Genomic DNA, 26,290 nt, shown 5'->3' with positions numbered 1-26,290 from the left:
TATATAATTTTTTACCTATTCTGAAGAGACCATGACAGCAAATGAAGCTGTGATGAATTCTTCACTGCTCCTATGTGCTCTGTGCCATTGATGTGAAGTCTTTTTATGGTCTGAAGGACAAACACAGCCTGAGGCTTTGGAGAAGCTGTTACAAACGACATAGATAGAAATGGGGGCCTTTACAGAGAAACCCAACACTTCTTGCAATAAAACTTAAATGCCCATTACGTCCCTCTAAGCAACTTAGAGCACAGCATGGCAGCAAGTTAGAAAGCCATTGGTGCAGGCAAAGTGTCAGAGCACAGTTGCATCCTTTAAATGCTGGCCTAAAAACAACATGAAGATCTCTCAGCTTGGAAGTGCCTCTGTCACACAGAGGTTCCTTTTTAGTTTTGAGAGTGTTGACTCATGTTTTTTTGAATACCTCTGTGTGTCATAGAAGTTTGTTGGTCCTTGAGCACTCAAACACAGTGGAACAAATTGAAATAAATAGCAATGTGTAGGCATGCATGCTGTCCTTGCTGCAGAGGATTGATGTGCAATCCTTAAATCACTGTGCTAGTCTGCAATAAATGGAAGTACATAATAAGATAGAATTAAATTAATTGAATTTTTTTTTTCTGCTGTGTTTGAAATGTTGCAGCATACAGGGTATTTATTGATCTGCTCAGTATAAATGTCCTAAGTGCGTTTGCTCACTTAACAATGCTGTTAGTTTGTCACAGTGCTTCCAGGGAAACAGGACACCCAATCTACACATTTGATTCTCTCCACTGGCTTTTAAGTCACTTGGAGAAGTATTCCTTCACTCGCTTAGTAAAAATCTATAATTGCTATGTAACACCTCTTAGCAGCCATCCAAGGGCATTTTTCTCCAAACACCAGCTCTGTGAAAGTACTTTGTTGGCAGAAGTGTGTATAGAAATTCCTACAACAGGATTGCACCTTTTGAATTAACAAATTCAGAGCAAGTTTTTTTGATATTTACCCAGCAATTCATTCCTAAAACACAGTAAAAGGCTAACCCCAGAGGAAAGGGAATTAGGCTGCAAAGCCTATTGAAAATGATCAGTATTGAGTAATTTCTGAAACTGTATAATTACTAAGTGTTAGAGAAATGCACTCTAAGAATTAACTCCAGTTAATGGCTGTTCATTAATACAGACAGATTCTAAGTTAAAACAGCATTTCAGGTATTCATGTGCTGTATGTGCAGAGAGAAAAAGTCCTAGACTAAAATTAGGGAGAGGAGTAGCCTTTTTGCTTTGGCCAGTGGAAGGAAACAGGTGTATGTGATGTGACATAGCAGACAACCTTGTAACCTTGATTAGTGGGAGTACCTTCAGAAAAAAAAGAGAGGTGTTTGGCTAAAAACTGTCAGAATCAATACCACTTTGAAATGATTGTGTGTCTTGCCACATTGCCCTGCTAGTTACATGAATACATGGATATATCCAAGTGTTTAGTCCAGGAACTTGATGTAAGGCAATTAGAACTAATAAAGGATCAAAATGTAGCTTCTTTTCATTCACAGGAACAAATGGTAGTGTATGAGATCAAATGGGCATGGGAGTCAATCATCCTTTCCCTACTGGCCTCTACCTCCTGCCAAAAAAAATCTGGCTTAAATAAGTCCTGGTCAGTGAGTCAGGATACCTAAAATCAAGGCAAAATGTTCAGTATATGTCACAGGTACTGGCTACTTAACAAAAAACCAAAGTGGTTTGCTGCTAGGTTCAGCACCTAGTAATTAAAATTATATTTGAGACAGTCCCTTTACATGCTTCATCTCCTCTGGAGTCACAGACTTTCCAATGCCCCTTGGTAACAGTCACATCTATAGAGGAGAATTTCCCAGTGTTGGACTTTTTCTTTTGGAACAGCTTGTTGGCTCTGTGGAATCCAGCTGAGCCACAGGACATTCTTCCATGTGAGTTTAAATTGCTGAAAAAATCATTGTGCCTTCAGTTCAACAAGTTAATTTTACCCTAAAAAATTAAGGTGGGTTGAAGTCCAGCTTATGATTTCCCTGCTGTCGGTAAAGATAGGAATATGTTGCAATACTGGAAGGAGTCAGCAGACACAATTTATTTTTACTAAGATGCTTGTTACAGCACAAAGTAAAGAACCCTCTAATAAAACTTGTTGGTAAGTTTCACACTTACCATAGTAACTCTGTAGAAAAAGTAACATGGAAAGGTTTTTGTCAGCTGCTGGAGTTTATTTTCAGAAAAAAATGTGGACACTCCCAACTAAAATTCTCTTTAAGAAATTGGAAGCTACAGAGAGCTGAGCTGATGAAACAGTTGTTCATCATTCCAAAACCCTGCACCCTTGCTTAATTCTAATAATAGTTATATATAATCTGCTTTGTGCTTTTCTTTTCCCTTTAATATAAGAAGTTTAACAACTTCTGAATTTGAAGACTTTTAAAGCAAAGTATTTCTGTTAATGAAATAACCTGTTAATGATGTCACAAGTTTTAGAAATTATTTCCAAAAATATACTATCCTTCGATAATTAGGAAGGAAAATGATCTACCCTTCAGGAATTAAAATTTAAAAAAAAAAAGCTGTTTGAAGTCATTGATGCTTGAATATGATTATCACTGAAGATCAGAAAAGTAATCTGTTCATTGGGCATCCATCATCAATGTGTGTGTAACTGCACAAGTCCCATTCCAGCCCTGTCAGCTGCTGAATGGAGCAATACTTTTTCCATTGTGCTGATGGATGTGGGTGCATCTTCTCAGCTCTGACCTCAAACTGAGCAGTAATGCTGCAACATAGTTCTGACATGTATTTCCTGGACAGGTCATTATACTTGACTGCACATCTTACACTGAAATGGGTCTCAATATGTAATAAAATTGCCTCAGCAATAAATAATACATTCTCATTTCAAAACGAATACCTTTGAAAATAAAGTAAAATAATGACATAGTGAATCAGAAAAATGGCCAGCTGGAGCAGGCTGCACAGCAGTGACTCAGGATGGTTATTAACCTGGACTGGTTTTATCTCCTGTTTCCAGTTTTCAGGCTCTGATCATTTTTATCTCCCCTTTCCAGTTTCTGGCTCTGATCATTCTCCATTATCTCTGTGTCTTGCCGCTACAGTTATCAGAGATAGATTTTATCATAATTGATTTATAAAAATTAAGTCTTACAGGGGAAAAAGGTCTGAAGGATGAGGCCTTTGAAATGGGTGTATGGGAACTTTCTCCTATTAGCAGGAGAATCAGTGGTGGGAGTTATGCCCTGCTTCAGAGGCACATGAACACTGGGGTTTGATCTAAGGAACTGCAGGTGGATGTGACCATGGTATGGGGGACAAAAATTGAGATGAGGATCTTCTGTGTGTCACAGGTCTAAAGAACACAACTACATTCTCAATCTGCTTTCTGTGTTAAAAGGCTGATGCTAAATAGAAAGGTCAAACATTTCTGTAAAACCAATGGTTTGATTCAGATTTCTGGCAGAGAGAAGAAGGGTCAAAGTGGCTTACTGTAGACTTTCCTTTTTTAAAATGTAATGATGCACAGTACTTTACCCCCTCCTTTTTTAAAAGAAAAGTGTTACCTGTAACATCACTTTAACTTGGTTGCCTTTTTTTTTAATTTTTAAAAAACTCTAATAGATTTGAATTTTGAGGTTTTTTCTCTTACCTCTGTCTGAGGTCTCACCTTAAATGTCACCGGAGTCTGGCTGATACTTTTCGTTGGGTGCTGGGCATACTGCACGGGCATGCTGCAAATGGGTTCAGGGATAATGTAAGATGATGGAGTATTTGTTTCTTGCTACGGGATTGTGATTGCCATTCAGCTTGAAATTGAGGAGTTCTCTGCTTTCCTGTTAATTTTTTTTCCATTTAAATATTATGATAAATGCACAGGAAATGCAAATATTTTGGTGCAAGCATAATAATTTCATAAGCATTCACTGATTCTTCATAGTTGTTAGTTTTAGAAGAGAAGGTGCATCCCCTGTTGGGAGATATTCTCTGCCCATTCTGACATGGCTGGGAAAGGGAGCATGCTAAATTGCTAAAGTGAAATGCAATTGTTTTTTCCTTTTTCAAACATCCACTACAACATGTAAGACATAGACAGTTGTGATGAAAGATGCTGCCTTAGTCCTTTTCATTTTTGGAGGAGTGGCAAGAATGAAATTCCAGTATGAATGTTTCTCAAGGACATAAGGGATTAATAGGTCTTAAAATAGACACCATTAACTTAGAAATGTATTTTCCACATTTGAATAAGAAAGATAGGGAGGAAATGGTATTTTCTTAGTTCAGCCTGTTTTGTGAATTTCGAGATAGTCTGTTTACAAGACAATTAAATTCTGTAGAATCTCAAGACCTGTTGCAGTTTTATGTGCTTAAGTAGTCATGCATGCTGCTGTTTTACAGGATTATTTTAGATTCTGGTGATTGCATGGCACCACAAACTCCTTTTTGCCAGTAAGACCATGAGACAACCAGGAGTGAGCTGTGGAGCACACACTGTCTTCAGGAGGATGCTGGTGAAAGTGGGGCCTGTTTCAACCACGTGCTTTATGGGATAGGGATCTTTATGAATTGCCCCCTTCTTTTCCCGAGTCTCCAGTAGCACAGTTTTTCTTCTTCTAGTTCAGCGTGCTGCCAGCTTGGTTACTAGCTAAGCTATTTGCTGCCAAGGTGGTTGGAAGGGCTGAAGTCACCAGGCCTGGCTGAGTTTGGGAGCGCTGAGCGCCCGCAGCGCTCCCTCCCGCTGCCCGGCGGTGACGGCAGCGTCGGAGAGCAGCGAGCATGGCACATTGTTTCTCCTGTGGGCCTGGTTATTTATTTCTGCATTCCCATTCATAATAGCATAATAACAGGCTTGAGACAATAAGATAATTACTTCGCTTCTTGGGTGGTTAAAATTAACTGCGCTCGTTGCGTATTTATTCAGGAAAAAAATACAAGTTGTTTAGTGATTGCCCAGAAATTCATTATCTGCATAATGTTCTGTTTCTAAATGTGTATGGCATGACCATTCATCTGTGCCAAGAGCAAGCATGCAGCACTATCTGATGTAATTAGTTTTCCCCTTACATGCCAGGCAGAACATCTGGGCTAATTGTGTGTTGTTGACAGAAGTTGCCGTTCTAATGGAGGTCCCTGTTTGTGCACACACATGCTCATTATAGGTACAAACATGCTCATGATTTCAGTTTATCCTCAAGCAAGCAAGCATCTCTTACTGATGAGGTGCTCCTGGTGATTTGGGACTGGGGTCACATCATGTCTCTGGCCAGCTTTAGCAACTGTTAGCAGGAGTAAAATGCTCTCAGTTTAAACAGAAAAGAAACAAACCTGTAATGCTTCTGCTTCTGTTTTCTTTTTCCAGCCTCCACTGGTCCAGGCGATTTTCAGTGGTGATCCAGAGGAGATACGGATGCTGATCTACAAAACTGAGGATGTCAACGCCTTGGTATGTGACTGGCATGTTGTGCACCATGCTTGTGGACTGTGGCAATGGCAGTATTAAAAATGTCCTCAGTAATTAACACATAACAGAATGGAAATGATTGGGAAGTAAGAGATTTGGGGCTTCAGTGGTAACCTAAGTAGGAGTCAATGTAATTGTCTCCAGCAGATGACTTTAAATTTTCTAAGTGAATGGTAATTATTCCAAATGTGCAGGTCAGTCAGGGACATTGTTTTTTCTCTTACTGAGAAAATGAATGAAAACAGCTGAAAATTGCATATTTTTACTCTCTGCAGGGCTTCCTTTTATGAAGAGTCTTTGCAGATCAGGAGCTGTTATGCATTTGACTCTACTTGAACTAAAGCTCCAGTATAATTCTCAGTAGTGAGAGTAAGGAAGCAGAATCTTGGCCACAATTTGCCCACAAAGGAATTACTGTTTTGCAGATGGGCTTATTCTAGCCAGAATGGTAAGCAGCTGTAAACAAGTAGTAGTTGAGTGCTTTGGCAGTGAAAAAAATATATCTCCAAGTCAACTTGGTCTTTTTTGCAGAAATTGGAGTGGGTTTTTTCCCCCCTCTTTGATTTTAACTAATATCTGTACTGATAGAAACAAGTCCTGCCAGTCCTGACTACAATCTGTGGCCTCTCAAAGTGGTGAGAATATAAAGCAGAAGCAGAATGATCATTTCCAGGTGTTTCCTGGACTTTTGAATCAACCTTCCTTTACTTCATGTCTTTCTGTGATGTAAAACCATCGCTTTATTCATTGCTAACTCCAGCAGTTGGTCTGGTAGGGTCTTGGCACTGCAGCATTTGCAGGTAGTGGGGTCCAACTGTGTGGTTCAGAGCTACCAAAAGGAACTAGAGAGGTGATTCTACAGATCTGGTTGATGGGGGCTCCACCCCAATTGCTGTCCAGTAGAAGGAAAGACATGCCACTGTTTTAAATCTGATCCAAGACCTTCGTGTTAAGCTTTCCCCATGATTATCATTGCCTGATTGTTTTCCTGCAAGTTCCTAAAAGTGCTTCCTTAAAGAATCATCTCCCTTGAATTTCCTCCTTCTTTGTTTTTTGCTGATGCTCTTAATAAGCCAAAGGAAAAAACCAAACCCAGCCAAAGAAAACCCCTTCAGCAAGGTAGATGAACACCACAGTCCCCAAATTTAATCCGTATTTCACACTGGATTTTCAAAGTAGCGTTTTCTGTATGAGATTACTGTGGATTTCTCCAATGTTTTTCTATCCTTTGGCTGCAAGTGTGTTAGTGATGGTTGCTAGGGAGATGTTCTCAGCTGTCAGGTGCAAGATTAGATGAAGAACTCATGTTTTGCAGATGAGTCCCATAGTACTTAATAGAAAAAGTCATTGAATGGTTCTGCCCATTATTTTTCCCCCCGTATATTGCTTACAATGCTCAAAATCCACCCAAGAATGCTTTGCCTCCTCAGGAGCAAAGCTCAGAGCTGTTCTTTGAAGTAATTAGAAATATACTGGTCAACACAAACTCTGAAGGTTGTGCTCTGAATAGTGACTGCAGGGAAGTGTCAATTGTTTGACAAATATCACTGAAGAAAGATGAAAAGATTTCCCCCTCATTGTGCTGTGAGCTGGCAATTTGCATTCCGTGCTTCTGTTTCTATTTTAAGGGTGTTTTTAATTACTTCCACATTAACATTTGGTTGCTCACATGAGAGGAAACTCTGACACCGTTTGGCAGAGATTTGTCCTTTGTTGATCATTTTGTTTGGCTGTGTTAACACTGGAATAGTTCAAATATAGGTAGGACAGGGATACAAAGTAGAAGTCTGGTTTTGCAGTAAGCTCTGGGTATTTCTGAAGTTTAAAAAATCAGGGTTTTTTTAATCTCCATCAAGAGAAGTATTTGGAAGACAGAAAAAAAGTGCATGGAGAAACAACACAAAATTAGGAATGCATGTGCAGATGTCCCAAGAGAAAATTAATCTCAGGAAAGAGTTTGAAGGAAATCAGAAGTTTAGAAGATTTTTTCTTTTTTGTCTGGTAAAATAATTAGTAATTTCCCAAGCCAAGGACTTGTTTGTTGATGGAAATGGCTACATTCTGGATACTGCTGTAATTGTGACTTCCACTTCAAACACAGTGAAATCTGTTCGGATTACAAGTGTGGTTTTAATTCATTCTGCCACTGTAATTGTCATTTTGACCTCTCCAGTCCCTACCTGTGCTTTGGGGGCACGTGATGCCACTTGTGCATCCTGAGGGCATGGACCCTGTTACATTTAGCTGGCAATGAGCATTTCCCTCAGTATGTACACATACTGAGTACATGGGAAGTGTGGGCAGCATTCAGCAGCCTGTTTTCCCAGGACATTTGTGATGTCACTTGGGCAATCCAGACTGCCAGATGAGTTGCAGGTACACATCCTCTACTTTTGCTCTTTGGTACATTTCAAAGCAGCAGGGTGATTGTGCTATGTGTATGTAGAGGGGGATATTTTGGGGTGCTGTTTTTACTTAGGGAAGAGTAGGAGAGAATGACCCCCAGAATCTAATTTGTATCCAGTTGATACCTCTTATTTGGGATTCATAATACATGAGCTGTGCAGCACCTTCTGTCTGCAAAATCCAGTTGTTGAATGCAATGTTATAAACCAAAATCCTCCCTGTGAAATTTCCATTTTTATCTCAGTCTTCCAGTTTAGTTTCCCTTCAAAATATTAAAAAAAAGTCATAAAGCCTTCCAGTATTCTTCCCCATAAGCGATGTGTTGTTTGCAAGTAATTTCATTCTCTCTGTTTTTATTTTTTATCCCCTGGTGCTGTGTTTTCTCTTGGAGAGAACCCTGTTTCTAGCTGCAGAGTGTCTGCAGAAGAACAGGCAGCAGCACCATTAGAGATTGCAGGGCCATACATGCAGGACCGTGTATTTAGGGGGTGGTTTATTATGAGATAAAGAGGGAAGGAAGAAAGTCATTATGGAGACACATGTATGTGTGCAGTTCATGACTTTTTTCCTCATTTTCCTGCTTGGAAAGGCAGAGATTTGCAGGACTGCCTTTGTCAGGAGGATTCAGGCTCATTCCAGGCCTTCCCACATGCACAAAAGTTCTGTGTATTCCTGTACTATTGCCAAGGAAGGTTTTGGAGGTGCTGGGAGTGCTTGAGGGTACAAATAGGCACATATTTAGGGTTGTGAGTCTGAAAGGTTTTGCATGTTTGGGATAGCTGAAGTGAGTATTTAGCCTCTAGTAGTGCTATTTAATAGGCTGCTTATTTAAGTGGGAAGTGATGGAGAATTTTTTTTCCTACAGAAATTATGAACAATTCTCCATTGTGTAGCAAAATTGAATATAAAATTACACTGATGTTCTCAATGCAAGGTAACTAGCGTGACTTCTGTTTAGATAATTTTTTTTGGCTTAGATTTTTTTAAAAAAATACTTTATAAAGAAAATATTTGAACTGTGAAGAAGATTCTGCTGGGGAGACTGAGTCTGAAATATTCTGGGTTGCAGTGCAACAGCGTGGTAGTGTAGTAATGGTTACTATGTTATATATATCTATATATATATCTGTGCTGGTGACTCATCTCATCAGTTGGAGGCAGTTAAGGATGTGCAGACCACTAAACTCTCATGGCAGGGTTTGGCTGTAACTGCATTATTGTCTTCAAAGGTAGCAATATCAGCCTGAAATACTTGAATTTTCTAAATCTTTTCCCATCCTGAGTGATGTGTGCTCCCATGCCTTAACACCCCCCATCCAAAGTCAATACTGTGTTTATAAAAGTGGAGGAATTTTTCAAGTCTGTCTTTTGAGTCTTAGAGTGAATAACAGTAATCATCAAATTTTCATTCTTTAGAATAAAGAATGGTCCGAATCTGGAATTAGTTCTATGGTCCCAATCTGGAATTAGTAATTAATTTCTAAAGTTATGCTTTCCTGTCACTGTGTCAGCCTTATGGAAGGCAATTGTTAGATAAGGGGGGAGAAAAAAGATAATTTTTCTTGTTCTGAAAAATCAAAGTATTATTTGCCTCTTCCACTTCACGAACACTTGGCAATTTAAGACTCAGCCCAGAAAAATCTTTATTTCTGAGGCTGAACTGAAGTCTGTGGGATGAGAGGTACTGGTACGAGGATCTGCGTTTTCAGATGGGAATTTCTGTTATGATGCAGAAGAAGGAGCACAAAGCATAAGTTACACAGCTTGATTTTCACCTTCACCTGTGGTTCTCACAGCCAAACACATAGATTTATTCTCTGAATTACAGGCTTTAACAAAAGAATGTATGAGGAGGAGGTTGAAGCAGCAGAGATTTTCTTGGTACACCATCAACTTTTGCCTCCAAACAGTTGTAAATAGCCCAAGAAATAGGTGCTCATAAGCTTTTAGCCTCATCAGTAGTTCCTAACAGTTCCCAATATTTAATTTTTCTGAAGTTAACTTGTATCTGAAATTTTTTTTTATGATTGTGCTATTTCAATGAGGTGTACTCCGGTATAACAACTGTAAATGGAGTGAATGAGCAGGAGGTTTGTATCTGTCATTACTTTGGTTTGACTCCATCAGTGGAAGTTATATTCATTAATGTGCTTTATTCTGCCACCCAGGCACATTTTGAAGGTGGTGGGAATCCAAAGGCTTCAGTAACTCTGTTTCTGTGGTGGATTAAACTCCTTCTGTAAACTCCAGCTATTCCTGTTAACTGCTCAGTCAATTTGGTGACAAAGAAGGATTCATACATTTATTTTCTGCAGCAGTTGCATTTTCATTTTAATAGTAAGCAGCTCTGTCCTAAGCATCACCTGATCTTAGCAGTTGCAGTTGATATCAAAATTCAAATCCATTATCTCCTTTGACAGGTAGGCTGTGTTAAGGACAAAATGTAGGCCCTTTCCTTAATGTGCCTGATAATTTTACATGTGCTGATATGATTCATTCAGCTCACTGTTCTGCTAATCTTCATGTACTCCAGGCTCTGATCCAATAAAGCACTTAAGGACTAGTCTAACTTTAAGCCTGTGAGGGCCTTATCTGTGCCACTGTGATCACTTGAACAGTTTAAGCAAGTGTTGAGTGTTTTTCTTGCTGAGGCCTTCTGTTCCTGATTGCCTGGCTGTTAAATTCTTAGTTTCTTTTATCTGTATCTGTATTATTAAAAAAAACAAGGCATGTTAACCTGCATCCTCATCTTTTCTGTGAACCAACGTAGTCTACTAATGCAGTTTTCATAGAAGCATAGAATGCTTTGTGTTGGAAGTGACATTAAAGATCATTCCAAACTCCTGCCATGAAGGACACCTTTCCCCTTTCACTGGACCAGGCTGCTCAAACTCCATCCAACCTGGCCCTGAACACTTCCAGGGACAGGGCATCCACAGCTTCTCTGCACAGCCTGTGTCAGTACTCACCACCTGCACAGTAACTAATTTATTCTCAGTATCTAATCTAAACCTGCCCTCTTTCAGCTTGAAGCCACTTCCCCATGTCCTATCACTACACTCCCTTGTCAAAAGTCCCTCTCCAGCTCTCCTGTAGGCCCCCTTTAGGTGCTGGAAAGAGAGTTTATCTCATCTCAGTATGATTTTCTAGCCATTGTTTATAGCTTATCTACTGTCTCTTGCTGACCTTTTGTTCTTCTGAGAACTGCACTTGAAGCAGGTCTGATTATTTCCTTAATGCTTTTTGTAATCCTGTTATCATTTCTTCCCCCACTTACTCTCCTTGCCCTGATAATGTACATTGAGGTTTGGGGTTCTGCCAAGCCTTTCCTTGAAAGGACAATTTTTATCCCTCTCTCTGTGTGTAGCCTTCAGTCTTTAGGTCATTATTGATTCACTTTTGTGCTCCTGTTCCCAGCAGTACAGGATGAGGAGCTGGAGCTGGATGAGTGTTGGGGTGCTGGGTGCTGAGCCAGAGAGCGAGGAGCTGTGGCTGTGAGGGATCAGGGCTCTGAGGGGGACACATGGCTGTGGTGGGACAGACAGACAGAAGCCTCAGTTCCTCTGTTGGGGTACCAGTGCTGTGCACAGTCTGAACAGGAGCTCGAGGATGTTCTCCAGTGAGCTGTTCACTGCATGCTCAGCTGCAGGTGTAGTGTGTGGGTTTCTCCCTGCCAAACTCTGAAAATGTTGCCTGTGTGCAAGTGAATGCTGATTTGTGCCTGGTTGTGATAAAGGGAGAAATTTTAGGTTTTTTTCCTCTTGGAGAACTAAAGCTTAACTTCGGTTTTGTGACTAATCTGTCTTTCTCTAAAAACTTGATTCACACTCAATGTGATAGGGCTTTATATTGATTTTAAAAACGGAAAGCTTAGAAAGCTTAAAGTTAGCTATTCCTGTTACAGAAGAGTAAAACTGCCTTACAAAGTCTGATATCCAGAAGCATCTGGATTATGTTGCTGTGATACCTAAGAGTGGAAAATGTTTCTGAAAGAGACCTAAAGCTGCTGTCTTTGCTCATTTTAGCTTTGATTTAATCTACCTGGAACAGGATATCAGAGTAAAGGCAACGTCTCTGCAAGGTCAGGTGGAAATGAGTGATAAAAATAGAGGATTATTGGGAAGAAGCGTATTGTTGAGGTCTTGAATTTTGTTCTTTCACTGGCTGAGATTGCGTTTCTAATTACAAACAGAAATGTGCATAGAAAAATCAATATATATAAATTCTTTGCTCTTTAACACCAATGGCTGCACTTACTGACCATGTTTTATAACTGGACAATCTGTGGTTTTGTAGGATGCTGAGAAAAGAACACCTCTTCATGTTGCATCGTTCCTGGGGGATGCAGACATCATTGAGCTTCTCATTTTGTCAGGTAAGGTACAGTCCCTCACTGCTGTTAACTGGTAAATCAGCAAATTTCAAAGCTACAAGGAATACCCAGCAAAGCCTATATGAGGGAGTTTTGGGCATTGTTTATTTCTGAGTTTCACAGAGCTGGTTGCATTTCTTGCAAGCTTAGAAAATATATTCAAATTTGGTGATAAAATTTAATGTGATGCGACTGAGAAGAATTAATAAACAAAGTAACTAGCTTTTAACAACTTCTAAAGCCTTCAAACTGACAGTATTTATGATTCAGAATCTTGCTGAAGTACATATTTGAAATGTGGCTTCATATCCTGGAGTACAATCCAAGAATTCCTGTTAAGCAAAAATTATGGAATAAGAGCAAAAAAATTATTAATCAGCTTAAATTAATTGTAAGTGCTGTTTACATTAGAAGCATGTTTCTAAGAATCAGGAAGTTTATTTGGATATTAGAAACTGTGTAGTAGGAAGTATCTAAACAAAAGAAATGAAAAAAAGTTTCCCAACTGTTGTAGTGACAGAAAACACAATCAAAATATGTCAGAACAAAGTATAAAGCAGTCATCTCTCAAGAAGAGAGCATAATTCATGGCAAACTCCTGGATGTGCTTGCAGATTTCAAAGGCAGTGTTTTTCTAAACTGAAGAACTGTAAGAGTAAAGCTTGTGAGGATTTAAGAATGTGGGACTGAAAGGAACCTTATGGTACAAACTTCTAACCCCTTGCAAGCAACCTTGCTACACAGTTGGTTTCACAATTTCTTAGACAACTTCTTCAAATGAATTCCATTAAAAAAAAAAAAAAAAGTTATTTCAGAATTCTCAGCCCTTTGATTACAAGGTACCTAATTTTCAGCTTTGAATCCTAGAATAATTCAGGGTGGAAGGTATTTCTGGAGATTACCTGATCCAGCCTCCTGCTCAAAGCACTGAATTTCAAAGTCAGATCAGGCTGTTGCTGGGTACATGCAGACCACACAATCGTATTTCTTTGGCTTGCCAGTCTAGCCAGACCTGGAGAAGGCAGAAAATGAGAACTCAGTTTGCTGTAGCTGTGTTTCCTCTGTTCATTTTGGGGGAATTCTGGGTTGCTTAATTGCTTAGTGAGGGTAACTAGCTGGGCATACATCATACATCAGCTCTGTCTGCTCTACTCCTGATGGCAGCAGAATGGTTAAAAAGAGCAGTGCTCTGCTGACAGGTTATCCTTGGGTGGGTTTTTAATGTGCTAAATGCAAGCACGATTTTCTTCCTTGGGAGGAAGGAGTTAATAAATTGAATCTGTGCATGTGTTCTTGCAGTGTGTGTTGTTTGTTCCATTGTGGTGTGAGGAGATTGCAGGAGCAATGTGTTTTTTCAAGTTTTGCAAGCATCAGCACAGGCAATATCCTCATAAAGAGAAAGATGAAACAGTTTTGCTCATTTTTGCCAAACAGCATCCAAAAATGTCCCAGTGAACATTCCTGATGAGGGAAGAAGGCTTTCTAGAGTTTTTCTGGGACACTTAGTTCTAGCACCTCTCTGCCAAAATGTCATCCATGGCTTATAGAGTTTGTCTGATCAACAGCATAAAATGTAGGTGATGCATCTTGGGGAGCTTTTATATATCCAAGTGAGTGTGAAAAACTTCTAATACGGGCTTTTGAAAATTGAACTTTGTGTCAGTGGGACTGTGCTTGGGTTCAGTCTGCAAGAACTGTGTGGACCTTTCCCCACTAGCTCATCATGAGTCAAAATTAATTTTGTGTAGTATATTCTTCTTATTCATTGTTCTTTAATTTCTGAAGTGTCATTACTCATGAGCATGGGTACTTTTATCCAAGAGCAGGTTTGGAGGTTTCTGAGAATTGGAGGAGCAAGTTTACGACTTGTTATAAACACCTCTTTGTGACTGTGATCTCTCCATGAACTAGGCTGCAAGTGCAGCATCTTCCTTTGCTTCACCTCTTCAGTCAGCAAATGGTAGTAGTGAAAGTGTATCATAAAATATTAATATGAACATAACATGTAGTTACATAAGCAGAAAAACTTTGTCTGGCTTAAAATGCAATGGTTTCTCTCAATGCAGTCTCTCTTTTGACAGAGAGAAAGCACACAAACACTTGCTGTTGGTATCAAGCAATATTCTCAGCATGAGTAGAAGCTAGGAGCAGTATCAACACATTTCATTTTGTAGAGTGTTCAGGAGAGAAATTAAATTAAATTTATTAAATTAAATTACCTTCTGAGGTTGTGGTCCATAAACTGGTGGCGGCACAAATAAATGTAGTGTCTAATGAATGAAACTTCTGCCCAGGTGGTTGGAGACAGACCAGGAATGGCTTTCTAGGTAGCCACTGGAATGGACTCTGTTTGGAACTGGTACAGGAGAGAGAGTTCCAGATCCCTCAGCTGCTGTGAGTCACCCTGGCCCATTAAATGTCAGAGCCAGATAGGTACACCAGCTCCAAGGTCTGATCCATAATCAGATGGTTCAAACTGGGGAAAGGGTGCTGAGTGCTTTTGTTTTTCCAGGCTGCATGAAAGCAAGGAGCTTTGAGTACTTCTTCACCTCCTTTCTGTCAGAAAGGAGAAGGAGCAAGGTAACCATCTCACAGAAGGAATCTCTGTATGATGCCATTAGTTGTGGATGTGCAGGAGCAATTGTCTAGGCAAATACAAGCTGCATTCTCATTTGGGCTGCTGCCTCAGGGCATCATGTTTGAGCCCAGTCCCTTACCCCTTGTTCCCCACCTAGGCACTTGCCATCTTGGCAATATTACCTTCCTTTACTATTTCAGAAGGCTCTGGGCTTCTTGCCAAGAAGCTGTCCTTACATTTTGTTGGGCCTCTTGCTGTGTCTTACAGGAGAAGTTGGAAAGGTGCAAGGAAATAATGACATTTATAGGTTAAACACTACAGTTTTCTTCCTCCATTGACTATCCCTAATATTGGGGATTTAGACTGTGGAATCTCGAGATGTGGATTTGGCAGATGTGCTGGATGGAAAACTGTACTTTGGTTATGATAAAGAGATGTTAACTTTATTCCTGAAAGCCAGCATCGAGTTGTTTATTTCAGACCTCAAAAGAACAGCGGCAGTTTCTGATTTATTTCCTCTTCTGGCAGAAAAATTTGAGTGTGAAAAATGGCAAAGATTACAAAAGAGCCATATTAAAGAAAAGTAGAATACAGAAAGTTTTCTCTCTGTTGATTTTATCTGTAACGTTATATGTTATTTTGTCTTCTTCAGCCTCACAAAGCAAATCCCTACAGCTAAGCCTTTCTGTCAGGCTCAAGAAGAGCATGGTGGAGATGGTGGAGCTGAGGAAAGGCTTTACTCTGAAGAGCTTCTTTTTTAAAAGTGGATATTTTATAGGATGGGTGGGTTCTGTGGCTATCTGAAAGGACTTAAAGTGAAATCTTTAAAGCAACTTCTATTTTCAAGGAAGATTGTGCCATGAATGACACAATTTACACCAATTTGAGTGGTTTTCAGCCCTCTTTGTCCTTATAGACACAGAGATTAATTCGTGGAGTATTGTAGGAAGTGCACTGAAATGTGGTTAAGGTACTTGGTCCAGAGTGAAGAGAGGGACATTGAATTTCTGGTTGACTTGGAGGATGTCTTGTGGGATAGTCTTGAGAATTTTAGCTTCTGGGGTTTGTACACAGCCCATTTTAGATGTAGTAGCATGTTCTAGAGCACTTAGTCTTCAAAATTGGATATCTATGTTACTCTTCTTTCAAAGGGCTGTCCTCAGGGCTGTCACAGGATGGGCCTCCAAGTTCCTGGAGCGCAGAGGACACCTTTGAAACCATGAGCATTGCTCTCCCAGTGCCTCTGCTTGATCATCCTTAAAATGACAGACATTTTCTGTCCCCAAATGAGGGCATCAGTGCTGGTGAAGTTTTTTCACTGTCGTTAACCATTGCCTGCGAAGAGCTGCTGGGAACCTAGAAGCTGAATTTTGGTGAAGGAAGTGGCAGTACAAGAGGAAATGTTTTGAAACGTCCCTTCAGAAGATGTGCATCTGAGTAAATGCACAAGAGCAAGTTCTGTAACAGGCAACGGGTGAATTGTGTAGCTCCTGAAAAACAGAAATCACAAACATATTCAACTGATGCACTGCATTAGACACCTAAGAGCAATTTCACTGCTTCACTTAAAGAGGCACAAAGAGGTAAAGGGATGTGGAAATCAGCTGAGAAAGAAAAGGCTGATAGTGTGCTCTGTATTATTTTATTTACACTGGTCTTGTTTTCCTTCTACTATTTTCTTCAGTTGCTTTCTTGGTAACTATTTCAGTTTCTCAAAGGGTAAGTGGATCAGTGAAGGGCATGAGTAGCTACTGATGGAGATGCTTCTCTTGGTTTTCTCATCATCTTTGTACTCACCAATGCTGCTGGAGTTGTTAAATACTGAGGAATAATGTTGGTCATGCTTTGCTACTCTACATATTAGCCTTTCCTATTTGTAACCCTCTGCTTGTAGGAGTTACTGAATGTGTAGAGATAAAACCAAAGAAACCTTAGTTAAGAACATAAGGCAAATAACCCCAAGGCAAATACAAAAACAATTTCTAAACCCAAAAAGAGTTATTTGCTGTCAGTCACCAGGAATTCAAGTAAGCAGTTTCTATCTCCAAGACCCCTACCAGACCAAACAAGGATAATGGAAGGGTGCCTTGAAGTCCTGTCAGCTTCCTGATGGTGAAGAAAGTCATTGCTTTATTGGTCTCTAGAGCCTCACACAGTGCAGGCGAAGGGCAGGATGCTAATGTGTCAACTGTAAAGGCCTTCTCACAAAGAAAAAAAAAAGCAAAAGCTTCCTTGCTTAGACAGATTCATTAGAAAACTATTTTAAATGGTATCTTTTCTGAAGGGTTTTTTCCAGAGGGCAGGTTGTGCCATCAGGTACCAGTTTCTGAGGTGAGTTTGGAGGATTGCCTCTAATTGTTGCAGTAGTTATGAAAGTGGCCTTGTTTTTCTTGCAGCCAAAAAACCTGCATCCTGACTTGTGGAAATATGCAAGAACTTGTTTCTTCTCTGATTATCTAGCATGATTCCCAATAACCACTGTGATTCACAGGCAAGCATCTTAATATTCCTAAGAATCGGCTCTCAGAAAGTACTGGTGATTCAGAGAGTGGGATTTATTAATTACAGCCTTTTGAATGCACTTATGGTGCAAAATGAACCTTAAGCATCCCTTTGTTCATGAAGTTCAGAGGCTCAGCCAGGCTGTGCTTCTCTACATATTTTTCTGCATGTGCTGCCCTTCTCAGACTAATACTGCTACCTGCAGACCTGTGAGGTACAATAATTTTTTAAAAATTAGTTTCTCTAGTCCTTATCACTAGATGTTCTTCCTGAGGTATCACATCAGTGAATGGCTTTAGTATTTCTTGCAAAGAAATCCTTTTGATCACATACATGAATAGGATACCTTTAAAAAAAAATGGGGTCTGCAGTCAGCCAGAACCACTGTGGTTGTCAGATATTCTTCCTTTATCCTTTTTTCTGGCAAGCCAGCCCAAATCCATCCTGTTGCCCAGCTGCCCTTGTCAGAGCACCTGTTAGCACTGAACTGCACAGGAGGCAGATGAGTTCTGTTCTTCATCCCTGCTCTTCTGTTGTTTGCCCAGTAACACCCACAGAACCTGATGTAGTGAGTGCCCAGTTCTGGCTCCAACCTGAGCATTTCCTGGTCCTGTTCTCTTGATCCCAGCAGGATTTGTGAAGCAGGAAAGTGGTTATTTTTTGGTGGTCTGCCTGATGGAGCTGGAAAGAAGAGGTGGTTGCTCAGGCTGGTTCCTTTCATGTCTGCAGATGGCAAAGTGCTTTTTTGAGCAAAGGGTGCTTTTCTTCCCCCCAGCTGTATCAGTTGATCTAAAAAAATGCATCTTCATAGATACACATGTACATGCATACATAGGTAATTCTTTCCAACAAATCTTGCTTCTTCTGGGTCCTGTAAACAAAGCAATTCCTAATAATGGTCCTATCTAGCTGGTTCCTTTCTTTCCAAATCCTGCTTTGTGGCCGCATTTCTCTTCACAGAGAAAAGCAAGGCACAGCTTCCCAAGGATATTTTGTGGGAATCACAGTGGGGCACCTCAGAGAAAGAAAAAACAATTCTTATCTCAATTGCTGCTCCTCCTGTTGTGCTCATGTGGAATGTGTTCTGGAGATTGTTTACCTGTGGTGACCAGTAGCATCCACGTGTGTGTGTTGGGACTGTCGCCTGACAGTCACGAGATTTTGTTCTGTTGAGTGCTTGTGCAGTTTCAGTTTAGATGTGGTGCACTACAGTATGGAATAATATAGTATAATAAAGTAATTAATTAGCTTTCTGATATCATGGAGTCAGATGCATCATTTTCCCACTCAGGGGCACCTTGCAAATCCAATACTGCTTTATCTGTCTGACACCTGGAAATGCATTTTCAAGGTGAACATGGTGCCAGGAGAGTCCTGGGGAGCACTGAAGGTACCATGTACTCAGCTCTGGCTACTGGGAAACAGCAGGGCAGGGCTCTCAGTGGCACACCCAAGGCATGCATGTAACCTCTGCTGTTTATTTGCAGGCGCTCGTGTCAATGCCAAGGACAATATGTGGCTGACTCCTCTCCATCGAGCAGTTGCTTCAAGAAGTGAAGTGAGTAAGATTTGATTACCCTGCTTTTACACATAACCAACGTGCTGGGGGAAGAGCAAACCCTGCAGAGCCGTGGTAGGTGGCATGGGCATGCAAAGAGGGAAGGCATTTCCTGCATGCAGGGCACTGCATCTGGAGGCCAGCATTTACATGTTACCTGTAGCTGCTCTTGAGCCTTCATGTGCTTGATTCCCACCTTGCTTTATGTTACCACAGCAAGTCACGGGGAGCAGTGAGCAGGACTCACATGGGATAGAGTCCACTGTGGTCTACAGAGCCCACATCATCTTCTGATGGTGAAAAAAGAGGAATACATCCCTGTGGGTGTGTGCATGCTGTGTGTGTGCCAGAAGGGAGTGGATGTGGATGTGGATGTGATCCAGCATGCATTACCACATAATTTGTTTTGGTTAATTGCATTTCAAGGCATCCGTTAGGTTTTCTGTTAATGCATTTGATTCATGCGGGGGGGGGCTTGCCCATATTTCTTCTGCTTGACAAACAGAAATATCCTGGGATCATGTTGTACCTCTTCCATTGCTATCTTAAAAGGGAGCAGCAATAACTACTGGGAGTGCAGCTCGGGCATTGCTCTGTTTCCAGCTGCACCATTATTCTTGGCTTTCCTTTGTGGACGTCCCTGTCTACTTTCACCCTCCCAATACTTGGTTACCAGTGAGCCCAACTGCAGACCGAATTGGCTGCTGGGGATGAGGGGAGGGGTTGTGAAACAGAGGGTGGCTGTCTTCCAGAGCCTGATGGACTCGGATCACCTCTGTAACAATCCAGCGCTTGCCAAGCCTGGAGGCAGGAATCCTGGGCTCGCTTCTGAACTCGGGCATTGTTTGGCTGCTGGCTGAGCTTCCCAGCTGCTGGCATCCCCTGAAACCCTCTGAAAGGAATATCTGATAGACTGTGAATGCTGTAATGAGGCAAAATACAAAAAGCCATGTTGGAAAACAAAGATCAGACTTAAACCTTAAAAAACATCCACAGTCTTTCTGATGCGGGAATTGCAGTGTGCTTGGTTTCTGGTTTTGGATGTGTCAGAGTACATGATTTTTATCATCAGCCACAGTCCTAGCAGAAAATGTATGTCTTTCTGTGGCTTTGTGTCTCATCTTTAACTCTTTGTCAGCTGAAGCACAATGAGAAAGTGTGCTGGCAGTTCTGGTACCTCTCAGTGACTACTCAGGTGCATTAGTGAGGCAGCAGGGGAAGGCACCAGCCTTTGATCCCTTGTCATGGTGTATTTCATAAACACATTCAGCTTTCTTCTCCTGGCATTTTTTCTTCATTATTTATACTGTAATTGCTACTTTTGGTAACAAGTTGGAAACAGAATTTATTATTTTTGAGGCTCTTTCAGTGCTGCTTTTTACCTTCTTACACAAGTGAACAAATGTGCAGCTTTGATGGTGACAGTAATAGATAGCAGTAGGTGAATTCAGAGTTCCCGTTGATAGAAGAAGATGAATTAGTGGTCCAGAAGCTGACCAGTAGGACTCAGTGTAGTTTTGGAAGTTTTTGTGAGCACACTTGTTTTTAGAATGATCACCAACAAATTTTAAGTTTTATTATCAATCTTTCACTATGAAGATTTCAGAGGATTCAGAAGTTATCTCCTTGAATCCTTTTATATGTTGATTAAAAGAATGGACTCTTCTTTACTTATGTCTTAATGATTTTTCAAGGCTTTAGGGATTCATATTTATTTACAAATTAGCAACCCTTAGGGTGTCTTTCTAGGATTGTTAATGGATATATCAACTTCTGGCCCTAAACAGATTGAAAAAGTTTAGAGATTTCACTGTAATAGCTTGGGATAGCTAGAGACACTGCAGAGGTTTACACCATAGTTGGGCACTGGATGCATATGGAGAAACTATAATAAAAGGGTAAAGCTCATGCTCTAAAAACAATAGAATTAAAACTTTTCCATAAGGATTTTGACTTTTGATCCCAAATCTGAAAGAGCAGCAGACTGCAGATGTAAACAGAAATGTGTAAATGTTTTTCTTTTAAAATCGAAGTATTTTTAGCTTCGGATATTCAGTCCTTATTATTTACTTCTAAAAATTCTCCTTTGAATTTTTTTTTCTTTCACTAAGAGTGCATGAAGTTTCCTGCTGACTTCATGTCCCAGCTACGTAGGTCTCCAGTGAATTACATTGAAATTACTCTTAAAATAGTAGGCCTGTAATTTAAAAAAACAAAATCGTCTTGAGACATCAGCAGTCATATATCATTATTGGTGCTGTAAGAGATGCAGTCACTCACTGAACAAATCTGTTAGAGGAGAGTTTGTGAGATGGCTGTAGAAAATGAAACTGCTGAGATCAGTTGAGGACAAAGACATAAAACTCTCAGTATGTATGTAGTGTTGATACAGACTGCAAGCACTCTCCTGGCCCATTCTAGATATAAAAGTACTAAGTAAACATAGTGTATGCATTTGTTATTCATTAATAAAATTTTGGCTGGGCTTAACAGAAAACTTTGCAGTTTATGGAAAAAGAATAGGGTACTGTGTAGGACTAGGGCTTTTCCACATACCAGATGTGAGTTGAATTTATCAGACAAGGCTGCTTGAATGCTACTGTGTCCCAGTAGTTCCTCTGTAATTTTTTTTTGGGGGGGGGGGAAGGAAGAAGAAAAGAAATGCAATTTTGAGAAAAATTTGTGGTTTTTATCTGACTTGCTTAATGGCAGATGCATGAGTAGAAGCAGAAATGAACCGATTGTGAGTTCTTCAGCAAGAGGGGCTCTCAAGAGAGAACAGTACATTTTCTCACTGGGAAATATTTACTTTTAACCAACAAAATTAACCTTAAAAGATGTTGTTTGGTCTCAGGCTGACAGAATGGATATTGCAGTCAAGACCCTTGGCCTATGCTTAGGCCTTGGGGAGGAAAGGAATGCTAATGCTAAGCTGGGGACACCAGCATTCTCATGTTTTTGCAAAGCTAAAATTTTGTTTTCACATGTTCTTTATTTTCCCCTTTTTCCTGTTTATAAACAAAATGTGCAGCATTTTGCTGTTATTTTGACGTGCTTTTATTTTTGTAAATTATTCCTGTAGCAGCGTGTGTTGGGTTTGTGTGACAAGGGTGTGGTAGTGGGGGGCATCCTCTGTGAGAAGCCGCTGGAAGCTTTTTCATGTTGGACAGAGCCAGTGCCAGGCAGCTCCAGGGTGTCCTGCTGCTGGCCAGGCCTGGGCCCATCAGTGGTGGCAGTAATGGCTCAAGTGAGTTCATTTCTTCCCTGCAAGCACAGCTATGAGGTGCTGATGGTTAATCAACCAAACAGGATGGGCTCTCTGCACAGGCAGCTTAGAACAACCTCAAATCCACCTGGCAGGTTTTGACTGTGAGGCCACTGCTCTCAGTGGCAGCAGAGGTGATGTGTGCTGGGCCACCTGAATGGACAGTGCCATGGCAGAGGCCTGGGAGGTGGCTTGGATGACCGCTGCTCTCTGTGCCTCCGTGACACACGGGTCGCGTGCCGGAGCTGCCGGGGCAGCGCCGTGCGTTCCCTGGAGCTGCTGGGTGATGGCCGTGGCCGTGCTGCCGTTGCAGGAAGCCGTGCAGGTGCTCATCAAGCACTCGGCCGATGTCAACGCCCGGGACAAGAACTGGCAGACCCCGCTGCACGTGGCGGCCGCCAACAAGGCGGTGAAGTGCGCGGAGATCCTGATCCCCCTGCTGAGCAGCGTCAACGTGTCGGACCGCGGCGGGCGCACGGCGCTGCACCACGCCGCGCTCAACGGCCACATCGAGGTGAGCGCGCCAGCACTGCACTGCCCGCTCTCTGCTGGGCTCATCCACTGCCTTCCTGCTAGTCTGAGTCTAGTGCTAGTCTAGACTCAACTCTAGCACTCAGTCTAGACCCGCTGTGGCTGGGTCTAGACTGAGCCCCACGTCCCCGAGCCGCAGGGCTGCTGTCACTTGGCTGCTTCCCAAACTGGCAGGAGCACAGCAGTGGCTGGAAGTGGCTGTGTGGAGCCAGGGTATGAGTGAGGTGTGCACACAGTCCTGGAGAGCTGGCTGTGCCACTGCTTCCAGCAGCTCCGGGGTCTCCTGGCTTCTTTGGAGCTGCCTGTGAAAATAAGTGGCAGAATGGAAAAAGGGAAAAGTGGTGGATTCATTTCATACTGAAGAAACATGCAGCTGTGCGAGATCCAGTCACTCTGCTTTTCTAATTGGCCTTCTAGAAAATGTGCTTCTGTTTTTCCCTACTTACACAAGCAAACCTTTCTAGTATTATTATTTAACTATATGAAAAAGCTTACGTAAATAAAGTCCCTAGATTTTTGCCTCCTATGTTTTACTAGTCTTTAGATCTGGGTTTAAGGATCATTTTCCCATTCCACACCTGAAGAACTAGATATGGAATAAAAACTCTTAGACTGGAACAGTAAGCTTCTGTCAATGAAAGTTGATGAGTTGTACTGTAATAAAAGAAGAAAGAGGAATGGTAGTTCCTGTAAAAAGGTGATGGTGTTTGGCCTTTAAAACACTGGACTGTAGGAATGAGACAGTAATGTCTGCGTCTAACTGTCATAATCTGAATGTTTTTAATAGAGAATATCAGAAATGATCATTCAAATGCAGCGTTTTGTGTCCCAGCTTTATTGCAAGATTGATTTGTTATAAACCTTTGAGGTGTGATCTGGACGGCTGGTTTACCTTCTGTTGTTACTTCTAGATGGTGAACTTGCTCTTAGCCAAGGGGGCAAACATCAATGCTTTTGACAAAAAGGACAGAAGAGCTCTTCACTGGGCAGCGTACATGGGTAAGGCTTGGGCTGCTGCTCCTTCTTTTTAATTTCCTATTCACCAACGGGTAGCATGTCTTGAAATGGACAGGAACAGACCTGGCCCTGGAAAGAGAGTGTTGTAATTATCCTGAAGAGGGAAGGGTTCAGCTGGTCTAAATAAACACTGTCCATTTATGGGTTTGCAGCTAGGGAGATCTTGGCTGTGATTTCCTTTTTAAGACAGTTAATTGTGGCCTTTTTGTGTTGCTTTTTCATTTTGGTCTTATTCTGACTCTAAATCAAGCCTGAACTATATTTGTGCTGGAAAAAAACCCCAGGTTATATTTGTTTCAGTTTTTGTTAAAAAGTACTTTCAATGAAATGCAGGTAACTGTGACCAAAAATGTTGTTGTTTATTGCAGTGTATAAGCAGCTAGGTTATGATATTCTTAGGAAATGCACAATAGGCACTTTCTTCCTCTTAGGAGAATACTGTCACCTTTTATTCTAGAGTGGACAAGAGCAACTGAATATCTCCTCCAAAAATCAGTGGTGTTACCAAATACTGCTTAACTCAAACAGTTTGACTTATCATTCCTTTCAAGTTAAAGGCAAATCTCTTACAGTGGGGCATTATAATTTAAAAATACAAGATTGTGATAGTGGTCATGCTCATTCAAGAGCTTTTGTTGGCCAAGCTGTATATTTCAGGTTACCATTTGTGGGGAGTTGTGCACCCTCAGCCAGGAACTCTTTCATTTGACATGTCTTGATTTTAATCCTGGCACTTTTAGAAATGAGATAATAGGAGATTTCCAACTGTGAGAAAAGCATATTGTGTGGTTTTTTGATATATACAGACACAGATGGAATGGTTCTTGCCAACAACTGTGATGTGGCTTTTGAGCTAATGAGCTTTGAACTTCACTCTCAGATTTGAAAGGCTCTTGCATTGTGCTGTGCAATTCCATGCCCATTTTCCATTTAAGTGTTTTCAGAAATTCATTATGTACTTCTAAAAGCATTTAGATAACATCTAAGGCCTAAGTTAGCAATGGAGTCTGTCTTTTAGACAGAAATTAGTGACATGAAAGTTGTAAACCTTCACAGAGTTTCTGGAAAATGTAATTATTTTTGTACAATAATTATCTATAGACTTGGTATGTATTGTTTCTTGGGTCCTGCACATGACCAAAACTGCCCCTGTCATGAAAGTGCTGTGCAACTCAGGTGGAGCACAACTTTGTATGGTGTTTGACATAAATATTTAATTCTAAGACAGGCCGTTCTGTCTCAGCATAAAGCAATAGAACTGTTCCTCTTAATTTTGTAATTCATTAAGGTTATTTTTTATCTCCAACAAAAACCAAGAAATGTTCGCAGTTGTATTTGCAGGTGACATCAGTAGGATGCTGTTTTGGGAGACTTGCATTGCCATGCTCCTGTGCTCACTGTATCACTGTCCTCTGTAAGAGGGAGAATAAAACACACTCTGTTAGCTTGAGAGAAATAAATGGAAAAGAGGTGTGGTTTTGTTCTTTTGGCAACTGGAAAATCAATTCAGTAAAAGGAAATTTGACACATTTGGAGAAGGTGAATGCGTGGATTTCTTCCCAAGGCCTGGAGCTAGGATTAGAAACATTTATGAAAATGCTTTTTCTTTCTTTGTAAAACTGTGGGAGCACTTTGAAACAGCAGTGAAAGGGCAGTGTGTTATCTAGAAAGCAGTAATCTGGGAGAAGCAATGCTGTGGGATGGTCTACTCATTGATTACTATCTTTTGTCTTTTGAAGGTCACCTGGAAGTTGTTGCCTTACTGATTAATCATGGTGCAGAAGTGACTTGTAAAGACAAGAAGGGTTACACCCCACTTCATGCAGCTGCATCCAATGGGCAGATTAACATTGTGAAACAACTCCTTAACCTGGGGGTGGAGGTATGTGATAATGTGCACTTTATTTCTATTTAGAGATAGTCTTGTCTTCTTTTTTATGGATCCTGCTAAAGACAGTGACTTCTAAAGAAAAGGGGTCCCATTTTCCAGACCACCTCATGCTTCCTGTGGTTTATTGGTTCAAGAGTCAGGACACATTCTGTATTAAAGAAAGGCTCATATGGACAGTAAATTCAGGCCCCCTTGCTGAAGTAATCAGGAGATATATCCTGTTCCTGCAGAAGAAGATGGAGTAATGAAATTTTCTTTGGGTCAGCGTTTCCTTTGATACGATGAGGGGTTTTTCTCAACATATATAACATATAAACAGCAGCTCAGGCTGTTTCAGTTTACAGACCTGTATTTCCTTGTAGCTGATACATTGTTTTCACTCGGGAATATAACTTTTTTTCAGGGCACAGACTTCTTGTTATTGCCAGTTCCTCAAAGCAGGGCTGATATGACCAGAGAAGCCTAATCAGACAGTTAATCAGAGATGTCAAATAAAGCCATTGCTTTTGCCATGGCATTTTCAGCTGACTTGACCTGCCAGAAAATTGTCAGAACTTCATGTTCACAGGCTGTTGGCTGTGAAGGGAAATAGCTGTTTCCTGTTATCAACAGTGCTATGCTAATAAGTCTCTTTGAGTTCCACATTCTCCACCACTGGGGACACGAGCTTTGAGACACCTGTGTTTCATGGAAGG

General features: G+C 40.9%; 1 protein-coding gene across 15 annotated transcripts in view; it reads left to right on the top strand.

The window, feature by feature from the left end:
- Nucleotides 1-26,290, top strand: part of ANKRD44 (ankyrin repeat domain 44) — a 128,040-nt gene that overhangs the window by 54,914 nt on the left and 46,836 nt on the right. For all 15 annotated transcript variants that reach the window (XM_064433934.1, XM_064433937.1, XM_064433924.1 and 12 more), the window contains exons 2-7: nt 5,374-5,457; nt 12,178-12,256; nt 18,821-18,891; nt 22,470-22,670; nt 23,599-23,686; nt 25,444-25,586. In XM_064433934.1, coding sequence (XP_064290004.1) covers nt 5,374-5,457; nt 12,178-12,256; nt 18,821-18,891; nt 22,470-22,670; nt 23,599-23,686; nt 25,444-25,586 — 666 coding nt within the window. The remainder of the gene's footprint in view (nt 1-5,373; nt 5,458-12,177; nt 12,257-18,820; nt 18,892-22,469; nt 22,671-23,598; nt 23,687-25,443; nt 25,587-26,290) is intronic.

This window comes from Passer domesticus, chromosome 10 (assembly GCF_036417665.1).
Source record: "Passer domesticus isolate bPasDom1 chromosome 10, bPasDom1.hap1, whole genome shotgun sequence".
NCBI lineage: Eukaryota > Metazoa > Chordata > Aves > Passeriformes > Passeridae > Passer > Passer domesticus.
Note: the sequence above shows the minus strand (reverse complement) of the source record. Positions and strands in the feature narration are given on the sequence as shown.